The 26,735-nt window shown below is 50.2% G+C and overlaps 3 protein-coding genes and 1 long non-coding RNA gene across 9 annotated transcripts in view; 2 read left to right on the forward strand and 2 right to left on the reverse strand.

Annotated features, from left to right (window-relative positions):
* The first annotated feature begins 409 nt into the window (after window positions 1-409).
* TPI1 (triosephosphate isomerase 1) lies at window positions 410-4,214 on the forward strand. 2 transcript variants are annotated; one of them, XM_036069331.2, is made up of 7 exons: window positions 410-667; window positions 1,872-1,995; window positions 2,109-2,193; window positions 2,268-2,400; window positions 2,701-2,786; window positions 3,439-3,526; window positions 3,617-4,214. In XM_036069331.2, exons 1-7 carry the CDS (start codon window positions 442-444, stop codon window positions 3,733-3,735), a joined length of 861 nt encoding a protein of 286 aa, XP_035925224.1. In that variant the 5' UTR covers window positions 410-441; the 3' UTR covers window positions 3,736-4,214. The 2 variants fall into 2 exon arrangements, with proteins under 2 accessions (XP_035925224.1, XP_035925225.1); XM_036069332.2 differs by lacking the exon at window positions 410-667 and adding an exon at window positions 1,133-1,261.
* A 99-nt stretch (window positions 4,215-4,313) lies between these two features.
* Window positions 4,314-6,776, reverse strand: SPSB2 (splA/ryanodine receptor domain and SOCS box containing 2). The gene is made up of 3 exons (XM_036069337.2): window positions 6,658-6,776; window positions 5,651-6,394; window positions 4,314-4,704 (listed from the first exon to the last, which is right to left on the reverse strand). Exons 2-3 carry the CDS (start codon window positions 6,312-6,314, stop codon window positions 4,577-4,579), a joined length of 792 nt encoding a protein of 263 aa, XP_035925230.1. The 5' UTR covers window positions 6,315-6,394; window positions 6,658-6,776; the 3' UTR covers window positions 4,314-4,576.
* A 213-nt stretch (window positions 6,777-6,989) lies between these two features.
* LOC144382112 (uncharacterized) lies at window positions 6,990-22,038 on the reverse strand. The gene is made up of 3 exons (XR_013448525.1): window positions 21,962-22,038; window positions 14,498-14,592; window positions 6,990-7,181 (listed from the first exon to the last, which is right to left on the reverse strand). It is a non-coding gene; the product is annotated as an uncharacterized LOC144382112 (long non-coding RNA).
* A 314-nt stretch (window positions 22,039-22,352) lies between these two features.
* The window catches only part of LRRC23 (leucine rich repeat containing 23), a 9,299-nt gene continuing 4,916 nt past the window's right edge, over window positions 22,353-26,735 (forward strand). For 3 of the 5 annotated variants that reach the window (XR_004909932.2, XR_013449067.1, XM_036069327.2), the window contains exons 1-6: window positions 22,360-22,451; window positions 22,932-23,075; window positions 23,161-23,270; window positions 23,854-24,107; window positions 24,761-24,891; window positions 25,489-25,625. Coding sequence is in view for 3 of the 5 variants with exons in the window: in XM_036069327.2 (XP_035925220.1) it covers window positions 22,953-23,075; window positions 23,161-23,270; window positions 23,854-24,107; window positions 24,761-24,891; window positions 25,489-25,625 (755 nt within the window). In the remaining 2 variants the exon portion in view is untranslated. Of the gene's footprint in view, window positions 22,456-22,931; window positions 23,076-23,160; window positions 23,271-23,853; window positions 24,108-24,760; window positions 24,892-25,488; window positions 25,626-26,735 lie in introns of all 5 variants that reach the window. The other 2 variants (XM_036069328.2, XM_036069329.2) reach the window with 2 other exon arrangements.

Genomic DNA, 26,735 nt, shown 5'->3' on the forward strand with positions numbered 1-26,735 from the left:
TCTGAACCCTGCGACCGGCCCCGTAACTGTGGGACCGCCCTCCCCCGGTAGGTCAAAGGTGCCCGCCCGGCAGTCAGGGATGCAGCTGCTCCGACGGGGGAAGGGAGGTCCTTTTCTCAGCTGGAGATGCCCCCTCAGAGCTCCCTCGGTCCCGTGCCATCTCAGGCCACGCAGTCGGAGCCCAAGCTCCCCTTGGAAGCACCCCTGGCCCTCTGGGGGGCTGTGGTCGTGAAGTGGGGCTCCCCTGAGTGCGGGTTCTCGCCCCCTCCCAAAAGCCAGGCAATGGGGCCGAAGCGCCTGAGCCCCTGGACGCCCCTGGAACGTTGCTACAATCGCGGGGGTCACGTCAGAGCATTTCTGCAGCGGCGGCGGGCGGGAGCGCCGGGCGGGGCTTCCAGGCGGGCGGCGGGCGGGGCTTCCAGGCGGGGGGCCGGGCTAACCATGGCCGAGGGCGGGGAGGAGGCGGAGTTCTGCCTCACCGCGCTCTACATAAGCGGCCAGTGGCAGCGGCTGCGCGGTGCGTCTGACCTTCAGTGTGTCGGCTCCAGCGCCATGGCTCCCTCCAGGAAGTTCTTCGTCGGGGGGAACTGGAAGATGAACGGGCGGAAGAAGAACCTGGGGGAACTCATCACCACTCTGAACGCGGCCAAGGTGCCGGCCGACACCGGTAAGCCCTCGCGGGGCCGGGGCCGCGGCCGGGGGTGGGGGGAGGTCGGGCGTGGCGGCGCCCTCTCCCGAGCCCTCTTAGCCGGGCGTCCGCGCGGACCTGGATGCAGGGCTGGGCACGAGGGCTGCTGGGGCTCGGGACTTTGACCCCGCCGCGCCGGGGCCTCGCAGCCGCAATACCGAGGGTGTGTCGGGGGGGGGAAGGCGGGGCCACATGTAATGGTGCTCTCCGACCGTGGGGCGGGGGAGGATTTCTTGGGTCACCGTGGGCGAAGATGGCCCCGGAGCACGGACCGGGGCCGCACCCGACAGGAGCCGGGCATGGGAGCGGAGCCCCTGCGGACGATCACGGGAGGCCGGCGACAGCCCCGGCGTGTGGGGGAGGAGGCTGAGCCTGCGTGCGGGGATCCAGCTACCTGCCCCCTCGGCCGTCTGCTCCGTGCGCCGCCGCACGTAGCCCGCGACTCCTCCCCGCGCCTCGCTGGGCGGGCCGAGTCCCCTAGCCGGGCGGCGGTGACCTCCTGAGCTCCCCGGCTCTATCCTTCACCCTCGCCGGCCCGGATGGCGCCTGCCTTCCGACGAAGGGGCTAAGCAGGTGTCAAACAAGATGGTCTATTGGGGAATGAGGAGCTGCAGGCTGGAAACGGGAAAGCGCAAGGCTTCGTTGAGCTGGTCAGGTTCCTGCCATCCACAGGCAAAGAGTGCTGTCCTCGCCCCTTAACCCTCCCACCCCCCTAAACCACAGAAACACTGGCCTGATCCAGAGAGGCCCTGGTTTATTCCCCCAAAGACCCCAATACAAACCCCAGGAGTTGGCTCCTTCTGCTTTTGCTAAAAAGCCTTGCCTGGGGGTGGTAGGAATGGGCTATTTTAGAAGGGAGGCGTTGTTGGCTCCAAGAGAATGCTGAGTCTAGGAGGTGACCAGGCCCAGAATAGCCTGGGGAAATCAGAACCACAGCTGTTAAAGAGCAGAGGGCAGGGCGAGGGCCATGGCCTCCCAGGGACACTTGGAAGGCTCAAGGAGTTGGGTACAGGCCCAGCCTGGGCTGGGAAGTGGACAAAGATGATCTTGCTGGAGTGAAAAGGGGTGGAAGGCAGAACTGAGAAATCAGGTGAAGGCGAGGGGACTCCAGAACACTGGAGGGAGTCTGGAGAATGGCTTCCTTGTGACCTCATCCCCTTGCGCCATCATGTCTCCTCTCCAGAAGTGGTTTGTGCACCCCCCACCGCCTACATCGACTTTGCCCGGCAGAAGCTGGATGCCAAGATTGCTGTGGCCGCGCAGAACTGCTACAAAGTGACGAATGGGGCCTTTACTGGGGAGATCAGGTGAGATGCAGGCAGGAGGGGTGCGCGTGGGGACCCTGCCCTCGCTTCCCTCATTGAGGGGAAAGTCACAGGGTGGGCTCTCTGCTGAAGCCTGGCTTTCTCTCATCCTTTAGCCCTGGCATGATCAAAGACTGTGGAGCCACATGGGTAGTCCTGGGGCACTCAGAAAGAAGGCATGTCTTTGGAGAGTCAGATGAGGTTAGTAACCAGGAGGGGAGGTAAATACTGCCTTACTCCAAGAGGGGTGGCTCACCAAATCTGTTCCCCCACAGCTGATTGGACAGAAAGTGGCCCATGCCCTGGCAGAGGGACTTGGAGTAATCGCCTGCATTGGGGAGAAGCTAGATGAGAGGGAAGCTGGCATCACTGAGAAGGTTGTTTTCGAGCAAACCAAGGTCATCGCAGGTAACTCTGGAGAAGGGGACCTTTGAGCCTGGCCAGGGCTACAGGGGCACAGAGGGTGGGGTCAGATGCCCTGCAGCCTGACTTGATCCCCATCCTGTGCTGATACAGGAAAGGAAGGGGGAGGGGGAGGACCCTTGCATCCTTCATATCACATCTGTTCCTGCCCAGATGGTATAGATGCCACTTGGAGTTCCTCCCACAGCCACCAGGGGGCGTTAGGCCACCATCGTTCTTCATTCCCTGGGCAAGGGGCTGGCTAGCTCCTTCCTGTTCACCATTCATCTGTGATCTGTCCCACAGATAACGTGAAGGACTGGAGCAAGGTTGTCCTGGCCTATGAGCCTGTATGGGCCATTGGGACTGGCAAGACTGCAACACCCCAACAGGTAACCGAGCCCAGGAGCTCTGTCTCTCCCCTACCTGCCTCGGTAGGACTGGACTGCAACAGAGATCATCTGAGCCAACCCCTAATTTTAAAGACCGGAGCCCCCAGGGCACCTGTCTGGCTCAGTAGGTAGAGCATGTGACTCTTGATCTTGGGGTCGGGAGTCCAAGCCCCATGTTGGGTGTAGAGATTACTTTAAAATAAAAAATAAAATACCTAAAAACAATGATAATAATATAGTGAGTGGTCAGCCTGCAGCGGGGCGAGGGCCATGGCCACGCCCACCACGGCGTGGGTCCCCCTCTGTTCCCGGGGCCAGCTGATCTCCCAGGCGTGCAGTGACCTATAATCAGTGACCCCCGCGATTGTAGCAACGTTCCAGGGGCGTCTGGGGGCTCAGGCGCTTCGGCCTCATTGCCTGGCTTTGGGAGGGGGCGAGAACCCGCACTCAGGGGAGCCCCACGCACAAGGAGAGTGACTTGTCCAAGGACATCCATTCCAGGGTCTAGATGGGACTGGAGCTATGGTATTCTGACTCAGATCTCAGGGTTCTTGCCCCAAAACCACACTGCCTCTCTTCACTGGGGCCCAGGGTCTTTTAGCCTTTGAGTGAGAGAGGCAGGAAAAGGCTTACTTCATCTGGCTTCTTCTAGGCCCAGGAAGTACACGAAAAGCTCCGGGGATGGCTTAAGTCCAACGTCTCTGACGCAGTGGCTCAGAGCACCCGTATCATTTATGGAGGTAAGTGGGTTTGGCTCCCGCCTGAGATAGGGGTGGACTCGGCCCTCCTATCCCATCCCTGCCCATTTCCTCTCTCTTCTCCCTTCCCAGGTTCTGTGACCGGAGCAACCTGCAAGGAGCTGGCAAGCCAGCCTGATGTGGATGGTTTCCTCGTGGGCGGGGCTTCTCTCAAGCCCGAGTTTGTGGAGATCATCAATGCCAAACAATAAGCCCGTCCATCTCCCCTGTTCTTCCTAAGCCAGGGATTAGGTAGCTCAGAAGCTCAGTAACTGTGCTCCCCTCCACCCCCTACCCCGCACTTGCTTCTGATGGTGTCACCTGCCCCCTTTGTGGCCAAAGTATACATCTTCCTCACCGTTTACACCTTGCCCTGTAATGGTTGGGACCAGGCCCATCCCTTCTCCACAGAGCTGTAATGGTCAGAACGAAACGTCACCAAGGTGGCTTCTCCTTGGCTGAGAGGCAGAAGGGGTGGAATTTGCTCGTGAGCCCCCTCAGCGTCCCCAGTGAGGGCAGGAGAGAAGCCGTCCTCCTCTCCCATCTCACTCCCTGAGGCCGGGGGCTGAGAGAAAACCCTGTCCTCCCCTCAGAGGCCAGAGGGGCTGCTCTCTCCCGTGGTACCAGCGCCCATGTGTGTTGTGTGTGTGAGCAATCCCGCGTGGGGGGGGAAATAAACACCTGGCACTGAGCCTTGTGGCGTGTCCTTCTTCACTGTACTTGCCCATATCCTCTTTGTCCTTTTTGAGGCAGCCCCAGGAGACTTGTACAGAAAAATAGCACAAACAGGTTTCTACAATAGCACATCTCTTACTGTTTTTACTTGAAAAAATGTCTTGCGTACCAGGCGGCCATAGCCTCGAATAGGGGTTTCCTCCTGCCCCCCCCCCCGCTCTGGGCGGCTCGGGGGCTGTTGGATCCCCAGAGCCTGGGTTGGGGTAGGGGCCCAGCCTCACTGGCTTTAAGCAGCTGGTCCAGGCCGGCGGTGGCTCCTCCCCAGCCCCCAGGGGAGCGGTGGCCTTGAGGCCCCCGCGCCATCTGCGTTCACAGGAGTCACTGGTAGAGCAGGTAACGCTTCATGGCGGGGGGCAAGGGGAGAGCAGATACCTGGCCAAGCCGGGTATCCCCCAGGGCGTGGCGCACACACAGGCGGCTCAGGTGCAGAAGGGAGTGTGGCTCCGCTGGGGGGAGAGAAGGAGGGGAAGGTAAGTTGGGGTGCAGCCACCAGCCAGACCTCCTCAAACTACAGGGTCCTGCCCGAGTTCCCTTCTGCTTTCCTGCTCTGAGTCTTGGTTGAGGGGAAGATCTAAGGCACCCTGAAGCTCTGCACCTGTTCTTGCAGTGGGAGGCATCACAGATTGCACACATCCCCAGTCCGCTGGGGGTGAAGCTCTAGCTAAGGCTCCCCACTAAGCAACAGGCCAGGGAAGCTTGGACTGCGGCGGAACTAGTCCAGGCTTTGATTCCATAGAGCCTTGGAGCTGGGGGCTGATGAGGTGAAAGGAATGATGGTGCTCCTCATTCGAATAGCTCACCACGGAGGAGGGGAGGAGAGGTACCCACCCTCTGCTGAAGACTGCAACTGCAGGGCGCAGTGAAGTTCCATCAGTCCCGAGCCCTGGCCCCATCCTTTCTAGAGGAGGCCCCACCCGAAGGCCCTGCCTCCTTGCCTGCTCTCCTTCCAGATGCCCAGGGCCTCAAAGGCCCCTTCCTGGGGTCCAAGGACGGAAGTAGCACAGACAGGTCAGAGCCCAGGGGATCTGGTCCACACCCTGGGTGCTTGGCACTGCCCATCCTCTTCCTACACCTCGCCCAGTACCCATTTAACCCTGTGCCATCTCTTGCTCCAGGAGCTGATACCTGCTGTAAAAGCCCTCATCCCTGGAGTGCCTCCCTCTAAGCAGCAAATGGCTTTTCCGAGCCTCACTCTCGTCTCTACTGCTGCTGGGAAGATAGTTAAGTAACAGCTGTGAAGCCCTTTCGCCATTCCCCGCACTGAATAGAAGTAGGAGGCAGGTGACCTGAAGGCCCATTCCCTCTGCTCTTATAAGGTGTCGAGCGAGCTTCCATCCCAAACCACAGCCACCAGTAACAGAACACTCTCCCCACACCTGCCCCACGGCTCACCTCTCCTTCCGCCCAGGTAGCTGATGCGGACCTGGCACTGGCCCCAGACAGCGCTTACTGCCGGATACAGGGTCCTGCCCTTCAGTCCGCGGAAGGCTGGCCCCAGGTAGGTGCCCCCAATAGCGTAGCCCAGAGTTCCCTCCTCCATGTCCAGAACCACCAGCAGCCTCTCCGGCACCTCCAGCTGCTCACCATGAGGTCTCGCTGGATACTGGGGGGCCCCGGGCCCCTTGCTCTGATGATACAGCTTCCCCCGCCCAATGTCCCAGCCCCACGACTCGCTGTTGCTGCCCAGCAGCGCCGCATAGTGGTCAGCCTGCAGCGGGGCGAGGGCCGTGGCCACGCCCACCACGGCGTGGGTCCCCCTCTGTTCCCGGGGCCAGCTGATCTCCCAGGCGTGCAGGCCCCTCGAGTAGCCTTTCTTACCCCGGGCCCCGTCAGTGCTCTGGGCCACGGGCCGCCGCTCAAAGCATAACCCCCCTTCCTTGACCTCGATGTTCTCTGAGCAGTCCTTGGGGTTCCAGCCGTGCCGCTGTTGGGCTCCCAGATCAGGACGGGGAGCTGACAGTAGCTCCTCCAAGCCCTCGGGACAAGAGAGGTCAGGGTACAGGGTCTGTGGGGTGGGGGTGCTGCTGCTGCCCCCTGCCAGGGCCGTCTGGCCCATGGAGGTGAGGAGCTGAAGGAATCCCCGAGTCTTGCTGGGGCGCCTCTCTTCTCAAAGTTGAGCTCCGGCTCGGGATTGACCTAGAGAGGAGTTGGGAGAAAAGAGGGTTTCAAGTGCGGGATCCTGGCGGCGGCTCCTCGCCCAGGCGCCCCCATCCTTTCACGCATGTTTGCCCACCACTTCTCCCCTCCCCTCCCTCTTGGCTCCCCGAAAGCTCTTAGGCCCATCACCTTGCCCTCGCCCATCTGTCCCGGTCTCCCGAGACTCTCACGAGTTCGCCCCCTTTGGACCTCTCCAGGGCCATCCCCTTTCCCCACCCCGTGCCCCGTCACCGCTCCCGAACCTCGCTTGGCTTCCCAGGCCCGGAGGTCACCGGCCCTCAGCAGGAGCTCAGCCGAGGGTAGCCGAGCCGCGCCGGGCGCAGACTGCCGGCAGCTTCCGCCTCCAGCACCTCCCCCGGTCTCGCCCCGCCCCGGGCCCCGCCCCCACGGGGGCCCGCCGGGGCGGTTAACCCTCTCGTCGCCACCCTAGGTCGCGCCCCGCCCCGTGGCCACGCCCCCACGGGGGGCTCCTCGCGGGCGGTTAACACCCCAGTCCGATCGCTGCTGTGGAGGGCACGCCCCGCCCCGAAGACCCGCCCCCCTAGAGCCCTTCCCGGACGGTTAACCTGTGGCCCCCGACTCGAGGTCTCAGCCCCGCGTGGGGGCCCTCCCGGCTGGTTAACCCTTCTTGACGGCCACGGAGTCTGCACCGGGCTGTTGAAGCTCAGAATGAACTCTTTGGTAGTATCACCTCTTTGGGATCCCAGGAAGTGTGTTCTCCATCGTCAAGACCTTTGCGCCGCTTGGGCAACCAACCCCTGAGCTCCTAGAGACGAAGGGCATGGGGTCAAGGAGGGGCTTCCACTGTGCTGAAATCTCTCTCTATGTCCCTTTGATTCTGGGCGACAGTTTCTGGACTGGTCTCTTTCTGCCCCACTTGTGAGTGGGTCTGTTCTATGCCTGAGGTTCTGAACTCTGTTTTCGGAGGTAGGTGTCCTGAGGCTCCATCATCTTGGATGTCAGTCCATTCCCGAGCCCTTGGTCTCATGGTGGAGTACAGTGGTTAAGACTTTGGTTGTGAGTGAAGCTCTATGACCTTGGGGAAGGGTTCGACAAACTTCTCTAAACCTGTTTTCTCTCTTTTTTTTAAGAGTTATTTATTTATTTTAGAGAGAGACGGGGAGAGGGGCAGAGGGTGAGGGAGAGAACCTCAACCCTGCTGAGCACAGACACTGCCCCCGGACTGGGGGCTCCAACCTAGGACCCTGAGATGATGACCTGAGCCAAAATCAAGAGTCAGACGCTCAACCCACTGAGCCACTCAGGCGCCCCAAACCCATTTTCTCTTATGTAAAATGGGAATAATGATGGTACTTAACTCATAGGATTGTTGTGGAATTGAAATAATCTAGGTAAAGCACTTAGCACAGAGTCTGGTACCTATTATACAATCACTAAGCATAACTATTATTGTTAACATTTACTAGGTGTCCATTCTATAGAAAGGCAATGTAATATAGTGATGAAGGATGTCAAATGTGGAGCCAGGCTAACTGGGTGTGAATACCTGAAGGCCAGTATGCGTGTGACCTTGAGCAAATTACTTAACTTCCCCAATACCTGTTTCTTCCTCTTTAAAATGGAGATACTGTTGTTACCTACTGCGTAGGATATAGTGAGGATTCAGTGAGGTTATATACACGTGAACTCAGAGCAGTTTCGGGTTCAAATTTAATCATTTGTGCTAACCACGGAAGATACAACAGTGAATCCCCAAGGAGGTTACGAGGACATTTATAAAACAGTTTATCATGTAGTAGATGAAATTATGGAGAGATAAAGAAAGTCTTATGGGAGTCAAAAGGATGGGACTCCTAACCAGGGATCAAGCAGTTAGGCAGATGTCCTGGAGGAGGTAACACTGGGCTGAATCTTAAAGAATGACTAGGAATTGGCCTGTGAGGTAGTTCTGCAGGATGGGGGTTGCGTTAGGGTTGCTACATGAAGAGAACATTCCAGACGGTGGAGTCAGCATGAAAAAAGGCAGAAGCAGGAGATGGGTTTGGGGAAGTTTGAAGACTTCAGGGTTCCTGCAGCTAGAAAGGAAGCATGAGAGACAAGCCTAGAGAAGTGAGTGCTAGATGACAGTGGCCTTGTTGGCCAAGTTAAGGAATTCAGATGTTCTCCTGTAGGACAGGCCAGTAATGGGGAGACACATATGAAGGAAACAGGAGAGAAACATGGTCAGATACTCATTTCAGAAAAACCACCCTGGGGGTACCTGGCTGGCTCAGTCGGTAGAGCATGCGACACTTGATCTGGGAATCATGAGTTAGAGATCCACGTTGGGTGTAGAGACTATTTAAAAAAAAAGAAAATTGGAAATACCATCCTGGCACAACAACATCAAGGAGGTTTCAAGGGGAATAGGACTAGAAGCAAAGAGACTTATTACGGCAGCCCGAGTGACCAGTGTCAAGAGCCTGAAATATGGAAGAAAAAAATTCAAGAAACGCTGATGAAACTGCAAGATATGGTGACTGATTAGAGGCTGAGGTGACAGAAAAGGAGGTTTAGCCTGGAAGACTGTTGGAAGGTGCTACTGTTAATGACGATGGAGGTGACAGAAAGACAAGCCACTGGAAAGGGGCAGGGGAGTGGGGGAGGGATGGTGAATTCACTTTAGGACATGTTTTTGAGGTGCCTGAGCAACAACCTGATGAAATCATCGAGAACACACATGAAAATTGCAGGTCTGGGGGGGTAGTAAGAGGCCTGGGCTGGAGATATAAATTTGGGAAGTGTGACATTCTTTAGTCAGAAGCTGAACTATGAGAATCAGAGAGAGCGTGTAGAATAAGAAGTTAAGGAGGACACAGTGAGCAGAAAATACAAGTTTGACGACTTAAGATTTTTTTGGTCATTGGCAACTTTGGTGGGAGAGCACATGTGGGTTGTGGGAGGTGGGAGTCTAGGCTGAAGGGGCTGAACTGGCAGTTTCTGTATGGCAGACACTATGCTATGAGCTTTACATTTTGGGACAATAGAGAGTTGGGAGAGATAAGGTGACAAGCATGCTCATAGTCAAAATTACCCTTGAAAATCCCTTACTGACCCTATCTATTAGATACAGCATATGTTTTGTGTAAATTACAATATGCAGCAGTATCATTCAATGATGCGTGAATAAAATTTCATAATTTTAATTGAAGACAAAGAAGAAAACATAACAAAAAGAAAGATGTGAGCCTTAAAACCTGTCATCCACCCAACCTGGATATTCTTTTTTTTTTTTTAATTTATTTTTTATTTATTAGAGAGAGAGCATGAGATGGAGGAGGGTCAGAGGGAGAAGCAGACTCCCCGCCGAGCAGGGAGCCCGATGCGGGACTCGATCCAGGGACTCCAGGATCATGACCTGAGCCGAAGGCAGTCGCTTAAACAACTGAGCCACCCAGGCACCCCCCAACCTGGACATTCTTGCCAGTGTGACAACAAAAATGACATCATGACTGTAGATAGTGGCCTATGATGAATATTAGTGCAGGAGCTGTATGATAACCGAGTGGGTGAAGGCTTAGGGGACAAAGAGCAAGCCTCAGCCATGGCCAACTCTAGTTCAAGATTGAGAAGTGCACCTGCCTAGCTGCTGGTTGTTTAAAACATGGTATTCACCAGTTGTTACCACTAAATCTTGAACTGCTCAAACATTTGTTGATATTTGCTCAAATGTTACATAATGCTACAAGTAGTTTTATCTTATTACTTTTTGAGATGTAGCCACTATACTGTAAATTCATCTTAAATTGTTCAATGAATATTTACATATGCTGTGTGATCGTCACCAAAAAGATCCAGAACGTTTCTAGCATCCCAGAGGCTCCTTCTTGCCCTTTCCCTGACACTACATCTTTAAAGGGAACTCCTATTTGACCTCTGTCAGTATAGATTAGCTTTGCCTGTTCAATTTCATAGGATACCATACAGCATATATTCTTTTGTGCCTGACTTATTTTTCGCAGCATTAGGACTGTGAGTCATCTATCTTGTTGCATGAAATGGTAGGTCATTATTTTCATTGTTTTACATTACTCCGTTGTATGGACATACCACAATTTATTCTACTGTTGATGGCCATTTGAGTTGTTTTCGGTTGTTAGCTGTTATAGAGAAAGCTACTATGTACATACAGTATTATACAAGTCTTTTAGCGGACCTAGGCACGCATTTTTGTTGGGTGCATACTTCTATGGAGAATTGCTGAGTTATAAAGATACAGTGTGAACCACATTTAATTTTCTGGTTTCTCTCCACGGAGAGGTTGTATTCACAAATTAAGTCACTCAGGGGTGCCTGGGTGGCTCGGTCACTTAAGCATCCAACTCTTGATTTCAGCTCAGGTCTTTTTTTTTTTTTTCATTTATTGGCCGGGGGGAGGGGAGAGTACAGAGGGAGAAGCAAACTCCCCGCTGAGCAGAGAGCCCAATGTGGGGCTCGATCCCCGGATCCTGAGATCATGACCTGAGCTGAAGGCAGACGCTTAACCAACTGAAACCCAGGCGCCCCTCAGCTCACGTCTTGATCTCAGGGTTGTGAGTTCAAGCCCCAGCTCCATGTTGGGTGTGGAGCCTACTTAAAAAAAAAAAAAAAAAAGGAATTAAATCAGGTATTTCAGCATTTTTGCGGAAATGTTAACATATTTATGAAGATGTGATCTGGTCTTCCCTTCCAGTTTCTCATAGCTTTGTATTCTGGGATGATTTTATCAGTTCCTCATCTTTTTTATTAGTGTTTCTCTGTGGCTCTCAAGAAGTTCTTCAATTTCTTCCACAAAGCCAACACGATCCACTTGCTAGGCCACTTGAACAAATGTGTTTCACTTCTTTGTTAACATAAAATCCTTAAAATCCTAAACACATATGCATGGACTGTTTTAAGCTTGATTGTTGCCATAACTATTTACTATAAGTGATGTAACTGGCAATACTGAACAATGTCCGACTCTTCCAACTCATTACCACATTTAGATTAGGGTCAGCACTCATGGCTCTGGGAGTCAGGGAGGAATCTCACTCAGCCTCGTGTATGTGGCTTTGAAACAGCAAATCCTGCTTAGGTCAGCAAAGTGAAGGACAGGGGTGATGTTGGGGAGAGGTAGCCTTGGATGTCTTTAGGAGCACATTCCTAAAGAGTGTGGTACTTCAGATGGTATTGCAGTCTGTGATCCACACTAAAGCCAAGGCCTTTCTCTGTGAGGTCCTACTTGACTTCTAGAATGTAGAACTATAAATCCCAATCGTGGAAAGTGCTGTATTCACCTAGCACTTTGCATTTAATTGCTGCAGTAAAAGCAAATTTTTTATTTTTGTTTTTTGGGACACTGGCATTTGTATCCCCGTAGAACATGTCTGGCTTTATTAAATACAGAGCTACACTGCCACCATGGAAGAGGAGGAGAGAAGTGATCACAAGCTCATTAATTGTTTTCAATCCAGGGCCTTGCATTTCTAGTTTGGAAACATAAAAGCAGTTCTGCATTCTCCCCCCCCCCCCCCGCCCCCCAAGATACCAGCCTCATCATATTCTAGAAAATAGCCATTTGGTGGATAATTGTTTTTAGTAGCTCTGGGTGGGTTTAACTCCCTGTTCTCCACAGATACAGGCCCACCAATGGTTTGCACATTTTAAAAGCTGAAGTGGTTTCTAAACGTTATGCCATCCTTGGCTGGTTTTGAAATCCTTCCATCTGAAGCTGTCTTCTCTGGCAGGAGGCTCGAACTCTGACTTGAGACCTAGAGTTTTTCTTTTTCCGCCATGTACTGCCATTGTTAGGCTCACATACCTGGTCCCTCTCTTCCAGGAGTAAGTTTAGTGCTCTTTCGGTCTTCACTGAAGGTTTATGACATGTACTTTGCCGCCACTATAGCAGTTATCGGAGAAATTGATGACCCGGCTTCCCAAGTTTTTTGAATCTTGACTGCACCTGTGGATTTTCTTTTAAAGATTTTAATTTATTTGACAGGGCGCGTGCGCGACAGAGCGAGCACAAGCAGGGGGAGCAGCAGAGGGAGAGAGAGAAGCAGGCTCCCCACTGAGCAGGAAGTCCCACGTGGGGCTCGATCCCAGGACCCTGGGAGACGCTTAGCTGACTGAGCCACCCAGGCGCCCTGCACCTGTGGATTTCTTGAGGTCCTATTTATGTGCCACGTTGGAGGCGGACATACCACCCCTTGGTAAAATGGGTGGATTGCCTTCACATGGGTCGTGTTACACAAGAGGCATCTGGAAACTCTAGAACCTAGTTTTAAAAACACAGTGTTAGAGGGCGCCTGGGTAGCTCAGTCGTTAAGCGTCTGCCTTCAGCTCAGGTCATGATCCCAGGGTCCCGGGATCGAGTCCCACATCGGGCTCCCTGCTCGGTAGGAAGCCTGCTTCTCCCTCTCCCACTCCCCCTGCTTGTGTTCCTGCCCTCGCTATCTCTCTCTCTGTCAAATAAATAAAATCTTAAAAAAAAACAAAAAACACAGTGTTAGAATCGCAGTCAGCCTGGTAAGATACAAGGCACTGAGAGGCCGAGAACTGGAGCCAAAGAGGACATGCTCTAGTCTCCCGTCTGACACTCGCACGGAATGGTGGCTGGCAACCTTCTGCCCTATTTAACAAGTTCACGTTAAGTGCGTCTAGGACGAAACTCCCACTGTAGCTCATTCAGTCCTCCAGACCAAGATATCCCAATTTTTACAGATTCATGAACCGCGGCCGCCCAAGACTACAGAGCTGGTAAAGGGCAAAATCAGGACTTAAAAACGAGAGGCCAGGGGCGCCTGGGTGGCTCAGTCGTTAAGCGTCTGCCTTCGGTTCAGGTCATAATCCCAGGGTCCTGGGATCGAGACCCGCATCAGGCTCCCTGCTCGGCGGGAAGCCTGCTTCCCCCTCTCCCACTTCCCCTGCTTGTGTTCCCTCTCTTGCTGTTTCTCTAGCAAACAAATAAATAAAATCTTAAAAAAAAAAAAATGAGAAGCCACTCGCAAAACACAAGGGCGGCGACGAAATGGCGACCGCAGAAACTCAGCCCGCCTGGGCGACACGCCCCGCCCCGCGCAACCGCCCCGGGGACTCGTTTCGCCACCCGGGCAGAGCCCGCGGCGGGCGGGGACGCGGACTCCGGGCCGCGCCGCGGTCACGTGCACGGTCACGTGAGCGGGCGCGCGGGGGTGGCGGGGGGAGCCGGGCTGCCTGAGCCGGGCCTCGCGCGCCCCCCAGCGGCTGCAGCCGTGGCCGGGGGCTGCTCGCAGCCGGTCCCACCCGCTGGCCACCTCCGAGGCAGGAGCCCTCAAGCTAGGGCCCACCCCTGCACGGCAGCTCCCGCCCCCGCCAACCGCCTTCCGGCGCGTCTGGAACGTTCTGCGCCGGAACAAAGGCCCCAGGGCGGAAGCGAGGGTCCGAAGCTGAAAGCCGTGCGTGGAGGCGAGGGCCTTTAACCCGGCTGCCGAGGGGCGGTTCTGGTCCAGGGCTGTAGAAGGGAGTGGAAGGGACTAGTGCTTCTGCCAGTTTCCGAATCCAGGCTTACATCCCCAGTTTCTTTACATGTAAAGGGTCCCCTTCGTCCGTGCCTCAAAAGTTTTCCTTGCTTCCCCATCTGTTTTCTTCCGCTATCAGGGTGGAGGTCTAAGGACCCTCTACAGGAAGAGAATCTTTTTGTTCGCCTTGGAGGAGGGGGGCCGGAATAAGGAGACACCCCTGTTATGTCAGGAACTAGTATAAAGGAGCGCACACACCTATTATAATAACCACAACCCCTTTAGCTCTGCAAACCTCACCTATATTAGTCATCACATGTCTTGCTTGCCAAATCTAATACGCTTTTGTTTATCCTTGCTAATTTTTAAAAATATGGACTCGAGTTTTTCCAGTTTTTCTGTCCACCTTTATTTCCTTCAGGGCCTCCACTCCTTCTAGTGAATCCTAATGAGGTATCTCCCTGGCTTATCCTCGGTTCCTTCCTCCTTAGTGATTCTCAAAGTGCAGGGAGGAGGGAAGGACGTTCTATCTAGATGGGCACATCCAAACCGAGGGGAGAGTGTCCCTGATTACTTTTTAAAAGCACATCTAAAGTTCATTCAGTTTTTGTTAAGCACTTACTATGTGGCATGCACTGTGCCAGGCTGTAGGAAGCGGCGTGAGACTCAAGGTCTGTCGGAGCTAGAAGAAGCCAACATAGGAGTCCTTGATGACATCTAGAAGGGAGCAAACCCGAGGATCCATAAATTCTTATACAAAGACAGACTGTGTTTACTGCTATCAGAGAAAGGCAGGGAACTGTAAGAGGGGATCCTAATTTAAATTCCAGATCAGGAAAGGCCGTTCCGAGGAAGTCACATTTAACTGAGGCCGGGATGATGAGCAGGACTTCCACACAGAAGAGTGAGATCCCCCGAAGAAGGAAGGGGCTTCATGGTGGGAAGACTTTTGAAAAGAGGGCTATCTGGTCCAAGTGTGGCTCGGGTCCAATAGTGAAAGAGAGGTGTCATAAGAGATGGAGAGAAGTGGATGGGTCACACTCCTCCTTGGGAGGCCAGTGGGGAAAAGTGTCATTGAGGGAGAAAAAAATGACAAGGATGACCCCAAGGTTTCTGGTTTGAACATCCGAATGGTGATATAGGGAGCACTGAAGAAAAGCAGAGTTAGGGGAAAACATACAGGACTTGTTTTTGGATATGTTAAGTTTGAGATGTCTGTGAGTCACATAAATGGAGAAGTAGGAGGTTAGCTGTATGAGCCTGGCACTGAGAAAGAGTTCTTGGTTGAAAATAGAAATTTGGAATTCAGCAGAACAAGCAATGGGTATATGCTGAAGCTGGGGTGCACGGGCTTGTGAGAGCGGATAATTTTTCATGAATTCTGTAAGCCAGTTGTTAAAGGCAGCCATTTTTTAAAAAATTGCTTAGACATAATTTAAATAAATTTTATTTTATTTCTTTAAGATTTTATTTTATTTTATTTATTTATTTTAAAGATTTTATTTATTTATTTGACAGAGAGAGAGACAGCGAGAGAGGGAACACAAGCAGGGGGAGTGGCAGAGGGAGAAGCAGGCTTCCCGCTGAGCAGGGAGCCTGATGCGGGTCTCGATCCCAGGACCCTGGGATCATGACCTGAGCCGAAGGCAGACGCTTAACGACTGAGCCACCCAGGCGCCCCTAAGATTTTATTTTTTAAGTAATCTCCAGACCCAACATAAGGCTCGAATCCACAACCCCGACATCAAGAGTCGCACACTCTACCGACTGAGCCAGCCAGGCACCCCTAAATAAATTATAATTTTTAAAAATAAAAAATACAAGTCATCACTTTCTAATTATTTTTACTCTATTTTTATATTAGCTTGCTGAGGACTGCCATAACAAAACACTGGGTATTTTAACAACAGAAATTCATTTTCTCACAGTTCTGGAGGCAAGAAGTCCAAGAGCAAGGTGTCAGTAGGTTTGGTTTCTTCGGAGGCCTTTCCTGCAGATGACTGCCTTCTCATTGTGTCCTCACGCAGTCTTTCTCTCTGTGCACTGCACTCCTGTGTCCAAATTGCCTCTTCTCAAACTGACACCAGTCAGACTGGATTTGGGCCCACCCTAATGGCCTCATTTTAACTTAATCAGCATTTTAAAGGGCCTATTTCCAAATACAGTCACATTCTGAGGTACTGGGAGTTAAAGCTTCAAAATATGGATGGGAGGGGGGCAGATTCAGCCCCTAACAATTTTACTATTATCTATGCTCTTGAAGTTATTTACCTCTTGAAATCAGTCATGGCGGGAGTATTTATACCAAAGAAATCAGCAAATGGTAAAAATGAGGGCTTTTTGTTCTCCCTGGAGTGCCTGTTGTTAAACATTTGGTAGCACACATCACAACTATATGGGTTACTTAGTCTCTAGAGTATAATTTGAATCTGAAAAATGGGAAACATATATATGTATATGTATACATATATATGTATATATATATGGTGTATGGTGTATGATAAACTACATATAGCTCATATATATACATATATGTATATATATATAAAATCTGTATTTTCTGTTTTAAGAACTTACTATCTTCAAATTCATTGAATTCCTCCACTTCTCTCTATTCAATAGACAGACTGCTGTATTATTAGAACTAATAGTCTGCTATTAATTCTAATAATAGAACTAATAGAACTGCTAGTCTATATGTGACATATAGAGAAAAATCAATAGTTATGACAGTGTGAGCTGAAATAGTGATATATATATCATATGATATATATTAATGGAAAATATGTATAGTCCAGAAACAATATATATATAACATATATATCATATATAACATAGATATATGATAAAGATGGCATTCCAAATCAGTAGGGAAAGATGGGATTAATCAACAAATGATGCTGAGAAAATTGGCTGCCCTTTTGGCAAAATGTTAGATCCCTACCTTACATTCTACACAAAAATTATTACAGATGGGGCGCCTGGGTGGCTCAGATGGTTAAGCGTCTGCCTTCGGCTCAGGTCATGATCCCAGGGTCCTGGGATCGAGTCCCGCATCGGGCTCCCTGCTAGGCAGGGAGCCTGCTTCTCCCTCTGCCTCTGCCTCTCTCTCTCTCTCTGACTCTCATGAATGAATAAATAAAACATAAAAAAATTATTACAGATGAATTAAAGACTTCAAAAAATGTAAATACCGCCCTGCACTGGGCTCCCTGCTCAGCAGGGACCCTGTTTCTCCCTCTCCCCACCCCCTGCTCCTGCTCTCTCTTGCTAGCTCTCTCTCTCAAATAATTAAACAAAAATCTTTAAAAAATATAAATGCCAGAAGAATATACAAGAGAATATTTTCATAACCTGGGGGGTGAGAAAGGGTTTCCTAAACCAGACACACAATTCAGAAGCCTTATTGAAGAGATGGACAGTAAAGAGTACATACAAATATCAAATTTCTGTAAGGCAGCACTATAAACCAAGTATAAGGACAATTAGGAAAAGATTTTCAGCATGTAAAAAAGACAAAACACTGTGTAAAGTTTTAAAATATGCCCACAAATTCTCCATTCAAAAGGTGAAACCTAATTCCCCTCCATCTGAGTGTGGGCCGGATTTAACATCTAGCTCCTAAAGAATAGAATAAAGTGGAAGGGGCACATGACTTTGGAGACTAAGTTCTAAAAGGCACAGTGGCTCCCTCTTGGTATCTTTCTTGGATTGCTTTCTCTCGGGGAAGCCAGCTGCCATATTGTGAAGACACTCAGGTGGCCCTATAGAAAAGCCCATATGGCAAGGAACTATCCTGCTAGCAGTCATAGCAGTGAGCCTTCTTGGAGGCAAAGCTTCCAGCCTCAGTCAAGCCTTCAGATAACTGTAGCCCCTTCCAACAGCTGGATGCAACCCAGCTAAGCCACTCTTGGATTCCTGATCCACAGAAACTGAGATAATGAATGTCATTTTAAGCTACTAAGTTGTGAGATAATTGGTTATAATCAGGTAAGAATCGCATTTGGCTACAACATAGATCCCCAAAACCCAGTGGCTTAACCTATTTTCTCTTTTATAAAATTAAGTCTTGAGAGGAAGTTCAAGGTTGGTATAACAGCTTCATGATATTTTATGTGTCACAGGCTGCTCTCTACATTTGTTCTAGCATCTTAGCATGTGGCTTATATTTTCGGGGTCATCTCATGGTCCCACATAGTTGCTAGAACTGCAGCCATCACATTCCTGTTTTGAACAGTAAGTAAGAGGAAGGGAAGGAGGAAAAAGGGACCTTCTAGAAGTTTTACCCAATGACTTTACTTATACGTCATTGACCTATCAGCAATGGAGGCTGAGAAATTTTTTTAGCTGGGCACAATGCTGCCCCCAGAAATATAAAAGTTCTGTTTGTTAGCTCAATAATGAGAAGACTGAAAACCCCAGTTAAAAAATACAGTCTGAATAGACAGTTCTCCAAAGAGGATACACAAATGGCTAATAAACACATAAAAAATGCTCAACATCTTTAGCCATCAGAGAAATGAAAATCAAAACCACAACAAAATACCACATCACATCCGCTGGGATGGCTATAATCAAGAACACAGATAATAACAACTGTTGGCCAGGATGTGGCGAAATTAGAACTCTCAAACAATGCTGGTGGAAATGTTAAATGGTGCAGCCACTTTGGAAAACAATGTGGCAGTTCCTTAAAAGGTTAAATATAAAGTTACCATATGATACAGCAACTCCACTCCTTACAATTTCACTTGTAAGGAAAAATTTGCCAATAAACTAAATTGAAATGTCTGAGGTCAGGTTGTAATTGTAACCGATTTTTTCAGTTTTTAAAGATTTTTTATTTTTAAGTAATCTCTACACCCAATGTGGGGCTCAAATTCACAACCCCAAGATCAAGAGTCGCATGTTCCACTGACTGAGACAGCCAGGTGCCCCTGTAATAGATTTTTCAAATGAAAATAGTTTCCTTCTGAGAATTTGCATATATTGTTTTATTAGGCTCTTAGCAAAATGCTTAGTACATAGCAAGTGCTCAATATATATACTTGACTAAATGAATGAGTATGTTGATACTGTAAATTTTTTAGAATGAAATCTCCATGTGGCAAAGGATCATGTCCTCCTTTGAAATCCTTTCATTATAGCACAGAATTCAATATATATTTTTAAAGATTTTATTTATTTATTTGACAGAGAGAGACACAGCAAGAGAGGGAACACAAGCAGGGGGAGTTGGAGAGGGAGAAGCAGACTCCCCATGGAACAGGGAGCCCGATGCGGGGCTCGATCCCAGGACCCTGGGATCATGACCTGAGCCAAAGGCAGATACTTAACGACCGAGCCACCCGGGTGCCCCAAGAATTCAATATTTTGATACTAAGAGTATTATTTTTGTATTGATATTAATTGGGTATGTAAGCAAGAGAAATGAAAACATATGGCCACACAAAAATTTGTACATGAATGTTCACAGCAGCATTACTCATAATAGCCAAAAAATGGAAACAACCCAAATATCCATCAACTGATGAATAAAAAAAAAATGTGGCATAAACCATACAATGGAACATTGCTCAGCAACCAAAAGGGACGAAGTACTGATAGATGCTACAATTAGATGAACCTTGAAAATGTGATGCTAAGGCGGGGCACCTGGGTGGCTCAGTTGTTAAGTGTCTGCCTTCAGCTCAGGTCATGATCCCGGGGTCCTGGGATCGAGCCCCACATCGAGCCCCACATCAGGCTCCCTGCTCAGCAGGAAGCCTGCTTCTCCCTCTCCCGCTCCCCCCTGCTTGTGTTCCCTCTCTCGCTGTCAAATAAATAAAATCTTAAAAAAAAAAAGAAAATATGATGCTAAGGTGAAAGAAGGTAGTCATAAAGGACCACGCGTTATATGATTTCATTTATATAAAATATGCAAAATAGGCAAATCTATAGAGACAGGGAGTAAATTAGTGGTTGCCAGGAGCAGGGGTAAATAAAATCTTTTAAAAAAATAAAATAACACTATTCAAAAACAGTTCCGTTAGTAAGGAAGAAGGGTAGACTGAATATCAGGTAGGCAACTAGCAGTTTTTGCCACAGTTAATCTCCAAATCTTTAATAAAGAGCTCCTAAAAATCAATTAAAAAATTAATGACTTTGCAGGAACATGAAAAATGATTTGAAACGATTTTTTCAAAGTAAACTCTACACCCAATGTGGGGCTCGAACTCACAACCCTGAGATCAAGAGTCTCATGCTTTACTGACTGAGCCTTGACATTTTTTTAAACATTTTATTTATTTATTTATTTATTTGAGAAAGAGAGAGCAGGGGGAGGAGCAGAGGGAGAGGGACAAGGAACTCCACACTAAGTGCGGAGCCCGACAGGGCTCGATCCCACGACCCTGAGATCATGACCTGAGTCGAAATCAATAGTCAGCTGCTTAACCCACTGAGACACCCAGGTGCCCCGAACTATCTGTTTTCTTTGCACAGGTACTGATTGGGCTCTCTCTCCTCCAGACCTTACCAAAGGTGCTTCCTCTGCCTGGAATCTCTGCCCTGAATATATGATATTATCTAGATACGTGTACTATAAAATTATCCCCTGACACTCAGTAAAAGCTAGGCAAGTGTCGGGTATCATAAGTATAACATCTGTCTCATTATATTGAATTACTCGTTTACTTAACCCTGTCAGTGGATTGTGAGGCTCCAGATGATAGGAACTGTTTTACTGTTCTTGAGTGCCCAGTACTTACAGCCTGGCACAGAGTAAGCCCTTAATAAAAGTAGGCTCAATGATACTTCCCTAATCCTTCTGTCATGTCTTTTCTTCCCACCTAATATGTCTTCTTCTTTCTTCTGGGCCAAGGAAAATCACAGCCTTTCCCTCTGGTTACATCAAACCACCTGGAATTTTCCTTTCCCACTCCAACAATACAGTCCGGTTCATTGGCCTCCCATTTCTAACCTTCACATTTCCTTTCTTATTCCTCATGGCAATCCCAGAACCGGGGAAACAGGCAAGAGGTGGGGAGGGGCAGGGAGATCCTGACTGAAGGTCAACTAAGTGTGAGGCAATTTACCCACATTGTCTCTTTTAACCTTCTAAGAATTCTTATGGAAGTGGATGTCTTTATCCCCATTTCACAAATGTGAAAATTAAACCTCAGTAAAATTATATAACCTGCCGAGGAACACATTGCGATTAAACGGTAGAGTGGGTTTTGAACCTGGTGTCTCTGCCTCTGCATCCCCTGCTAGTTCCATGACATCAAGCGACCAGATTTGCCTAGTAACTGTATTATCCAGGCTGGACAGGGCAGGAGGTAACAGGTCCTGATTTCCAGCCCCCCACATCTTCCATCGGATCACTTTGCATGTTATATAAGGTCTGTAACACACAATTTCATAATTAATCATGATATCTTACCTTGTTGCCTGTTTTATTTATACTAGATCCCATAAGATTTGGTACTATCTCTCTTTCTCCTAGCAGGAATTGTGTCATAAATATTAACCGCCCTGAGCCTTAATTTCCTCTTCTTTCAAATATCTATCTCCCCACAGGACTGGTGTGAACATTAAATCACTTGTGAAGGCATCTCACACAGTATCTGGCACAAACTCTCCGGAAATACTTGTTGAATCTTAACTTTTTTTCCATCTCCTTCCGCAAGTCAGGAGTGCCTGGGTATGGCTCAATCAGGTCTTCTTGTCTACATAACAACGTTGGATGAGGAGTATTTTCAGTGGGCACTTGCTGGATTTTCTCCCTTACTAGCCCCTAAAAGGTTTGCATCAAACCAGTCCAGGATATGAGGAAAAGGGAAGTGTTCCAAACTGGGTTTAGCAATCTACAGTGTATTAGCATAGATTACACACATACTCGAAACCCGTCAGTTGGTGTAGCTAAGCCTATTTTACAGACGAGAAAGTAGAGTCTCAGGTAAGTTGCTAGTACACTGCAGATCTGCCAAGCCTCCAACCCAGGTCTTAAGATACATTGGCCTGGGCTCCTTCCACTCCACCAAGTCACCTTCCAGAGCTCAGCTAAGTGCAAGGCTGGGGTGGGGGTAGAAACCAGACCGCATACCTTGGTATTTCTTGCTCCTCATCCTCCTTCAGCTTCAGAGCATGTTTCTTTTGAAGTCACAATACTTTGGCTTTAAGGATGTGCGGTCCCTTTAACGTTTTGAGTGACTTCCGCCTAGCCCCACCCATCTGCCCTTCCCACTGCGGAGTTCCAAGCCCCACCCACTGCCTTTTGCCCTCGGCCAGTTAACGCACTTACTTAATAGGATTGGGAAGTTGGCCTCCTTACGGGGCCACTAGGGGTCCGCTTGCTCCGGGGCGGATTGTCGCGTCAGTTTGTCGCGGTCCCCTCGCGGCCCCCCTCTCAGCGGTTGCGCCGCAGAAGCAGCCAAGTGTCCCGCCCCCTCGTTGCCATAACAGCAGTACACAACGCCTCCTTGCGCCTTTCCCCTCTTCCAAAACACTCTTTCCCTGTCGGGGCCAAGACCCTCTCCGGAACCTCATTTTTAGTAGAGCAGAACCAGGGTCTGCGCCCCGTTGCGAAGGATTGGGTGGGTGGGTTGGAGACGGCGTCAGTCTGGTGCCCCAGAGGGGACGGGGAAATGGGACTAGACAGGGTGGGAAAGGGAAAAGACATGAGTGGAGCAGGGGTTAGGGATGGCGGGGAGGGGAGGGGTGTAGGAGGTTGGTAGGAGAACGTGGCTGAAGGGGGAGGTGGGAAGACCTGCGGAGAGGGGAGGCCAGGAAGCAGGGAGGCGGAGCTGCTAGAAGACCGTTGGAGCCCCTGTGAAGGGCAGGAAAGGCCTGGGAAGGCATCCTGAAGGGAGAGAGGTCCTTGGTGGGACGTCAGAAGGGGAGGCTGGGAGTCAAAATGAGATGCTCACAGGGCTAAGGAGGGAAGCGCGGTTGGGAAGAGGTCAGGGGTGATGGGAAGGGTACCCTGTCGATGGAGGCGAGGGAGCTGAGGGTTGGCCAGAGCTGAGGACACATTCTTCCTTGGGAGGGTCACTGAGCTTGATCTCTCACTCCAGAGCCTTCAGCAGGGAAGAAAGATGTCAGATGAAGAGCTGGAAGACTTCGAGCCAGACCAGGATGATCTGGAAAAGGAAGATGATGAGAAGGAGACAGAGGAGTGGGAGGACTACAGGAAGGAGGGAGAAGAGTACTCAGAGGAAGTGAGAGCGTGGAAACAGTGGGGTCCTAAGGCTAAGGGAGGGGGTTGGGCAGGAAAGGGATGCCTGACTCCACTTACTCTTGCAGTGGATGCCCAGCCCCCTCACGGAGGACATGATGAAGGAAGGACTTTCTTTGCTCTGTAAGACGGGCAATGGACTGGCTCACGCTTATGTCAAGCTGGAGGTTAAAGAGAGGTGCGCTTATGGGGGACCAGAAGAGGGCTGAGGTTGTAGGGCCCAATCTCCTCTCTCACCCTCATGCCTGGCTGTTGCCGCGGGGAGTTTGGATCTCTCTTACCTTGGCCAGTGGAAGGGAGGGATAGAATTTACTTTTCAGGAGGCCTGTGATTCCCTGCAACAGAGCTGGCCTGGGGAACTGGAGGCTATGAGGGTCTGTCAGGGGGATTCCTACTGGACTCCTCCTCTTGTCCTTCAGAGGGTCAGTCCTCAGCTCTTCGCAGTCACCCATTCTTCTCTCCATTACAAGCCATCTCCACATTGCCCTCTGCTTTAGCATCTCTGCCAGTCCTTGCTGGATTTTTTTTTTTTTTATTTGACAGAGAGATAGAGATAGAGCACAAGTAGGCAGAGAGGCAGGCAGAGGGAGAGGGAGAGGGAGAAGCAGGCTCTCCGTTGAGCTGGGAGCCCAACTTGGGGCTCGATCCCAGGACCCTGGGATCACGACCCGAGCCGAAGGCAGACGCTTAATGACTGAGCCACCCGGGTGCCCCTACTTGCTGGATTCTTAACCCTACCTCTGGCCTCTGCCATCTCCTAGGGACCTGACAGACATCTACTTGTTGCGGTCCTACATCCATCTGCGCTATGTGGATGTTTCTGAGAACCACCTGACAGACTTGTCCCCACTCAATTACCTTACCCACCTGCTCTGGCTCAAGGCTGATGGCAACAATCTGCGGAGCGCCCACCTGAATGAACTGCCCTATCTGCAGATTGCCAGTTTTGCCTATAACCAGATCACTGACACTGAGGGCATCTCTCACCCTCGTCTGGGCAGCCTGGATCTCAAAGGTGGGTCCTTAGGTCAGGTTACACAAGATTCTCTCCTTCTTAGCTTGGACCAACAGAATGGGCAGTGTGGTCTTTGGCTGTGCCACACAGCGATCTCCATTCATTCATTCATTCAGTCATTCATTCAGACAGTCCCTATGATTCATTATGACATTTCTATGTGCTGGAGATGTAGCACTGAACAAAACAAAATCCCTAGTCTCATGTAGCTTACATTCTCTTCAGGGGAGACAGACAGCTACCAATAGACATAATAAATAAGTAAATTTATGTACGATGTGAAGAGGAGATATGTGCTGTGGAAAACAGATTAGGATAAAGGGACTAGGTAGAGGCACAGGTGGTAACTTCAAACAGGTTGGTTAGGACAAGCATCAGTGAGAAGCTGACATCTGAGCAAAGATTTGAGGGAGGAGAAGGAGTTAAGCATGTTGGGTGCTGGGCACTCTTCATTCACTCCTCAAAGGCTTGGATGGACATGTCCATTTGGCCCCTGGACTCCCAGGGCCCCAGAGGTGTCAAGTCTCTAGCTGTCCCTTCTCATCGCCACCTCGCATTAGAGTGAGAGGATGATGCAGAGACTCCGACATTCAGGCTCTACTGCTGAACATTTGGAGTAGCCTTTGAGCTCTTACCGCCCTCCTGCTCCTCAGGGAACCGCATCCGCAGGGTGACCGGTCTGGACCCCCAAAAGCTGATCAGCCTGCACACACTGGAGCTTCGGGGCAACCAGCTGGACAGCACCCTGGGAATCAACCTTCCGAAGCTGAAGAACCTCTTCCTGGTAGCTCACTGGGTTAGAGGGTGGTTGGTGCGGGGAGGAGGGCACTGCTCGGGGGGCCAGGGTGCCTGGCTTCTAGTAGGCTCAGCTACTAACCTCATCATCATCATGAGCATTTAGTGTCATTTATTGAGCCCTTCCTACCTTGCAGGACTGATAATACATAATACATGGGAATAGAGACAGTTTGCTTTGATACAGGTAGTAGCATAATTTGCTGTAAATGAGGGACAGATATCAGGCTAAGGAAGCCACTTGAATATTAAGCCTTTTTGGCTCTTGAGCTTCTTCATTCTAGGATGGTGCTGAAGCCATTTCTCCTCAGTGGAGCAGTGGGGGCTCATGGGCCTCGGGTGGGTTGAATCATCTCCTCCTGAAGCAGTGGTGGCTTTGGTAGGATGAGCAGCAGGGGGTTCCTGTTCACCTTTCTCTGGACTGGTAGCTTCTCCTAGACTTCTTTACTGTCTACACCCATCTCTCCCCACCTCCACTCCCCTCCTGCACCCCTCTGTCTCCACTCTTATGTTTCCTGCATCTCTGACTTCTCTTCCCTGTCCCTGCTACCTTCTCCTGATCTATGTGCTGTACCCTGGGGGCTAGGCCCAGAACATGCTGAAGAAGGTGGAGGGCTTGGAGCACCTAAGCAATCTCACTACCTTGCATCTTCGAGACAACCAGATTGAAACTCTGAGTGGCTTCTCCAAGGAAATGACATCGCTGCAGTATCTCAACCTGAGGTATGCACCCTTCCACATCCTACGTTGTCCCTACCCTGGACCAGGAGCAGCTTCTGACCCCATGTTCATCCCTGGCCCCAAACCCCCAATCCTAGTCTGCTCCTAGACGCTCCCCTCATCCTCCATCCTGATCTTTACCCCTCCTTTCCTTACTGTATATAGCCTGGGGCCCCTGAATCTTTATTCACTCAATCCACAGTTATTGAGAATGTGCTAGGTGCCAGGCTTGGTGCTGTATTTTGGGAACATCTAAAGGAATCAGAGTTGGTCCCTGTTCTCAAGGGACTCACAGTCTGCCTCCAATTCTCTTTTCTTGATCCTATTCCATGTAAATTTCCTCTGCCCTTCTCCATCTCCTGGACCCCCATTTCCCTTCCCATTTCCTGCCTCTCTTCTCCTGAGCCCCACCTGTAAGGGATGCTTCTTTACTGATATAAAAATGCAAGATGTGCTCATATTTGAGGAGAGAAGAGTATTTGAAAGAAAATCTCTAGATTGAAAGGCAGTGGGGATTGATGGGGGAGGGGGGGGATATTTTCTTTCAGCAACCCTTGTCTGATGGAGGATTTTATGCTTGTTTCTTTAAGCAAGATGTAAGGTAACTGCCTCCTTAGTCAACATGGCCAAATCCTCAAAGCTGGTAATGGAAAGAGAACCTCCAAGTAGGGAGAGATGGTTGCACCTTGGAGCTCCCAATTCCTGCCATGGCTCCTGGAGAAATCTCTTGCTAATTAGTTCTGCCTTGTTAGTCTGGTAGGATTGGGGTGGTGGTGCTCTTTTCCTATTAATGGTCTAGACAGAGATAATAGACGCTCCTCAATGGCTACTAACTGGGCTTGTTTGGAAGTAAGGGTGGGGAGAAGTTTCTCAATGACTGGGAAATGCCTCTGGGGCCAAAGATGCTAAGCCCCCACCCCCCACCCCCGGGAAATGCACAGGACAGTCCAGCACAAAGTGCATGGAGTGCTCTCAGTGAGAAACTCTCTGTGAGGTTTAGTCACCTCCATTGAGGCTAAGGCGGAAACAATTAAACCTGATTTCAAAGGCATGAGGCAAGAACCTGAAAAGACACATACTATACAATGAAGCACATTAGATGAAGCTTGTTCT

This window comes from Halichoerus grypus, chromosome 6 (genome assembly GCF_964656455.1).
Source record: "Halichoerus grypus chromosome 6, mHalGry1.hap1.1, whole genome shotgun sequence".
Lineage (NCBI taxonomy): Eukaryota > Metazoa > Chordata > Mammalia > Carnivora > Phocidae > Halichoerus > Halichoerus grypus.

Excerpts from the sequence above, each read along its gene's own strand:
- SPSB2 (XM_036069337.2), bottom strand. The coding sequence starts at position 6,314 with ATGGGCCAGACGGCCCTGGCAGGGGGCAGCAGCAGCACCCCCACCCCA. Across the intron at positions 4,705-5,650 it reads CTACCTGGGCGGAAGGAGAG|CGGAGCCACACTCCCTTCTG; the intron begins GTGAGCCGTGGG and ends CTCTCCCCCCAG.
- TPI1 (XM_036069331.2), top strand. The coding sequence starts at position 442 with ATGGCCGAGGGCGGGGAGGAGGCGGAGTTCTGCCTCACCGCGCTCTAC. Across the intron at positions 2,787-3,438 it reads AGACTGCAACACCCCAACAG|GCCCAGGAAGTACACGAAAA; the intron begins GTAACCGAGCCC and ends GGCTTCTTCTAG. Across the intron at positions 3,527-3,616 it reads CACCCGTATCATTTATGGAG|GTTCTGTGACCGGAGCAACC; the intron begins GTAAGTGGGTTT and ends CTCCCTTCCCAG.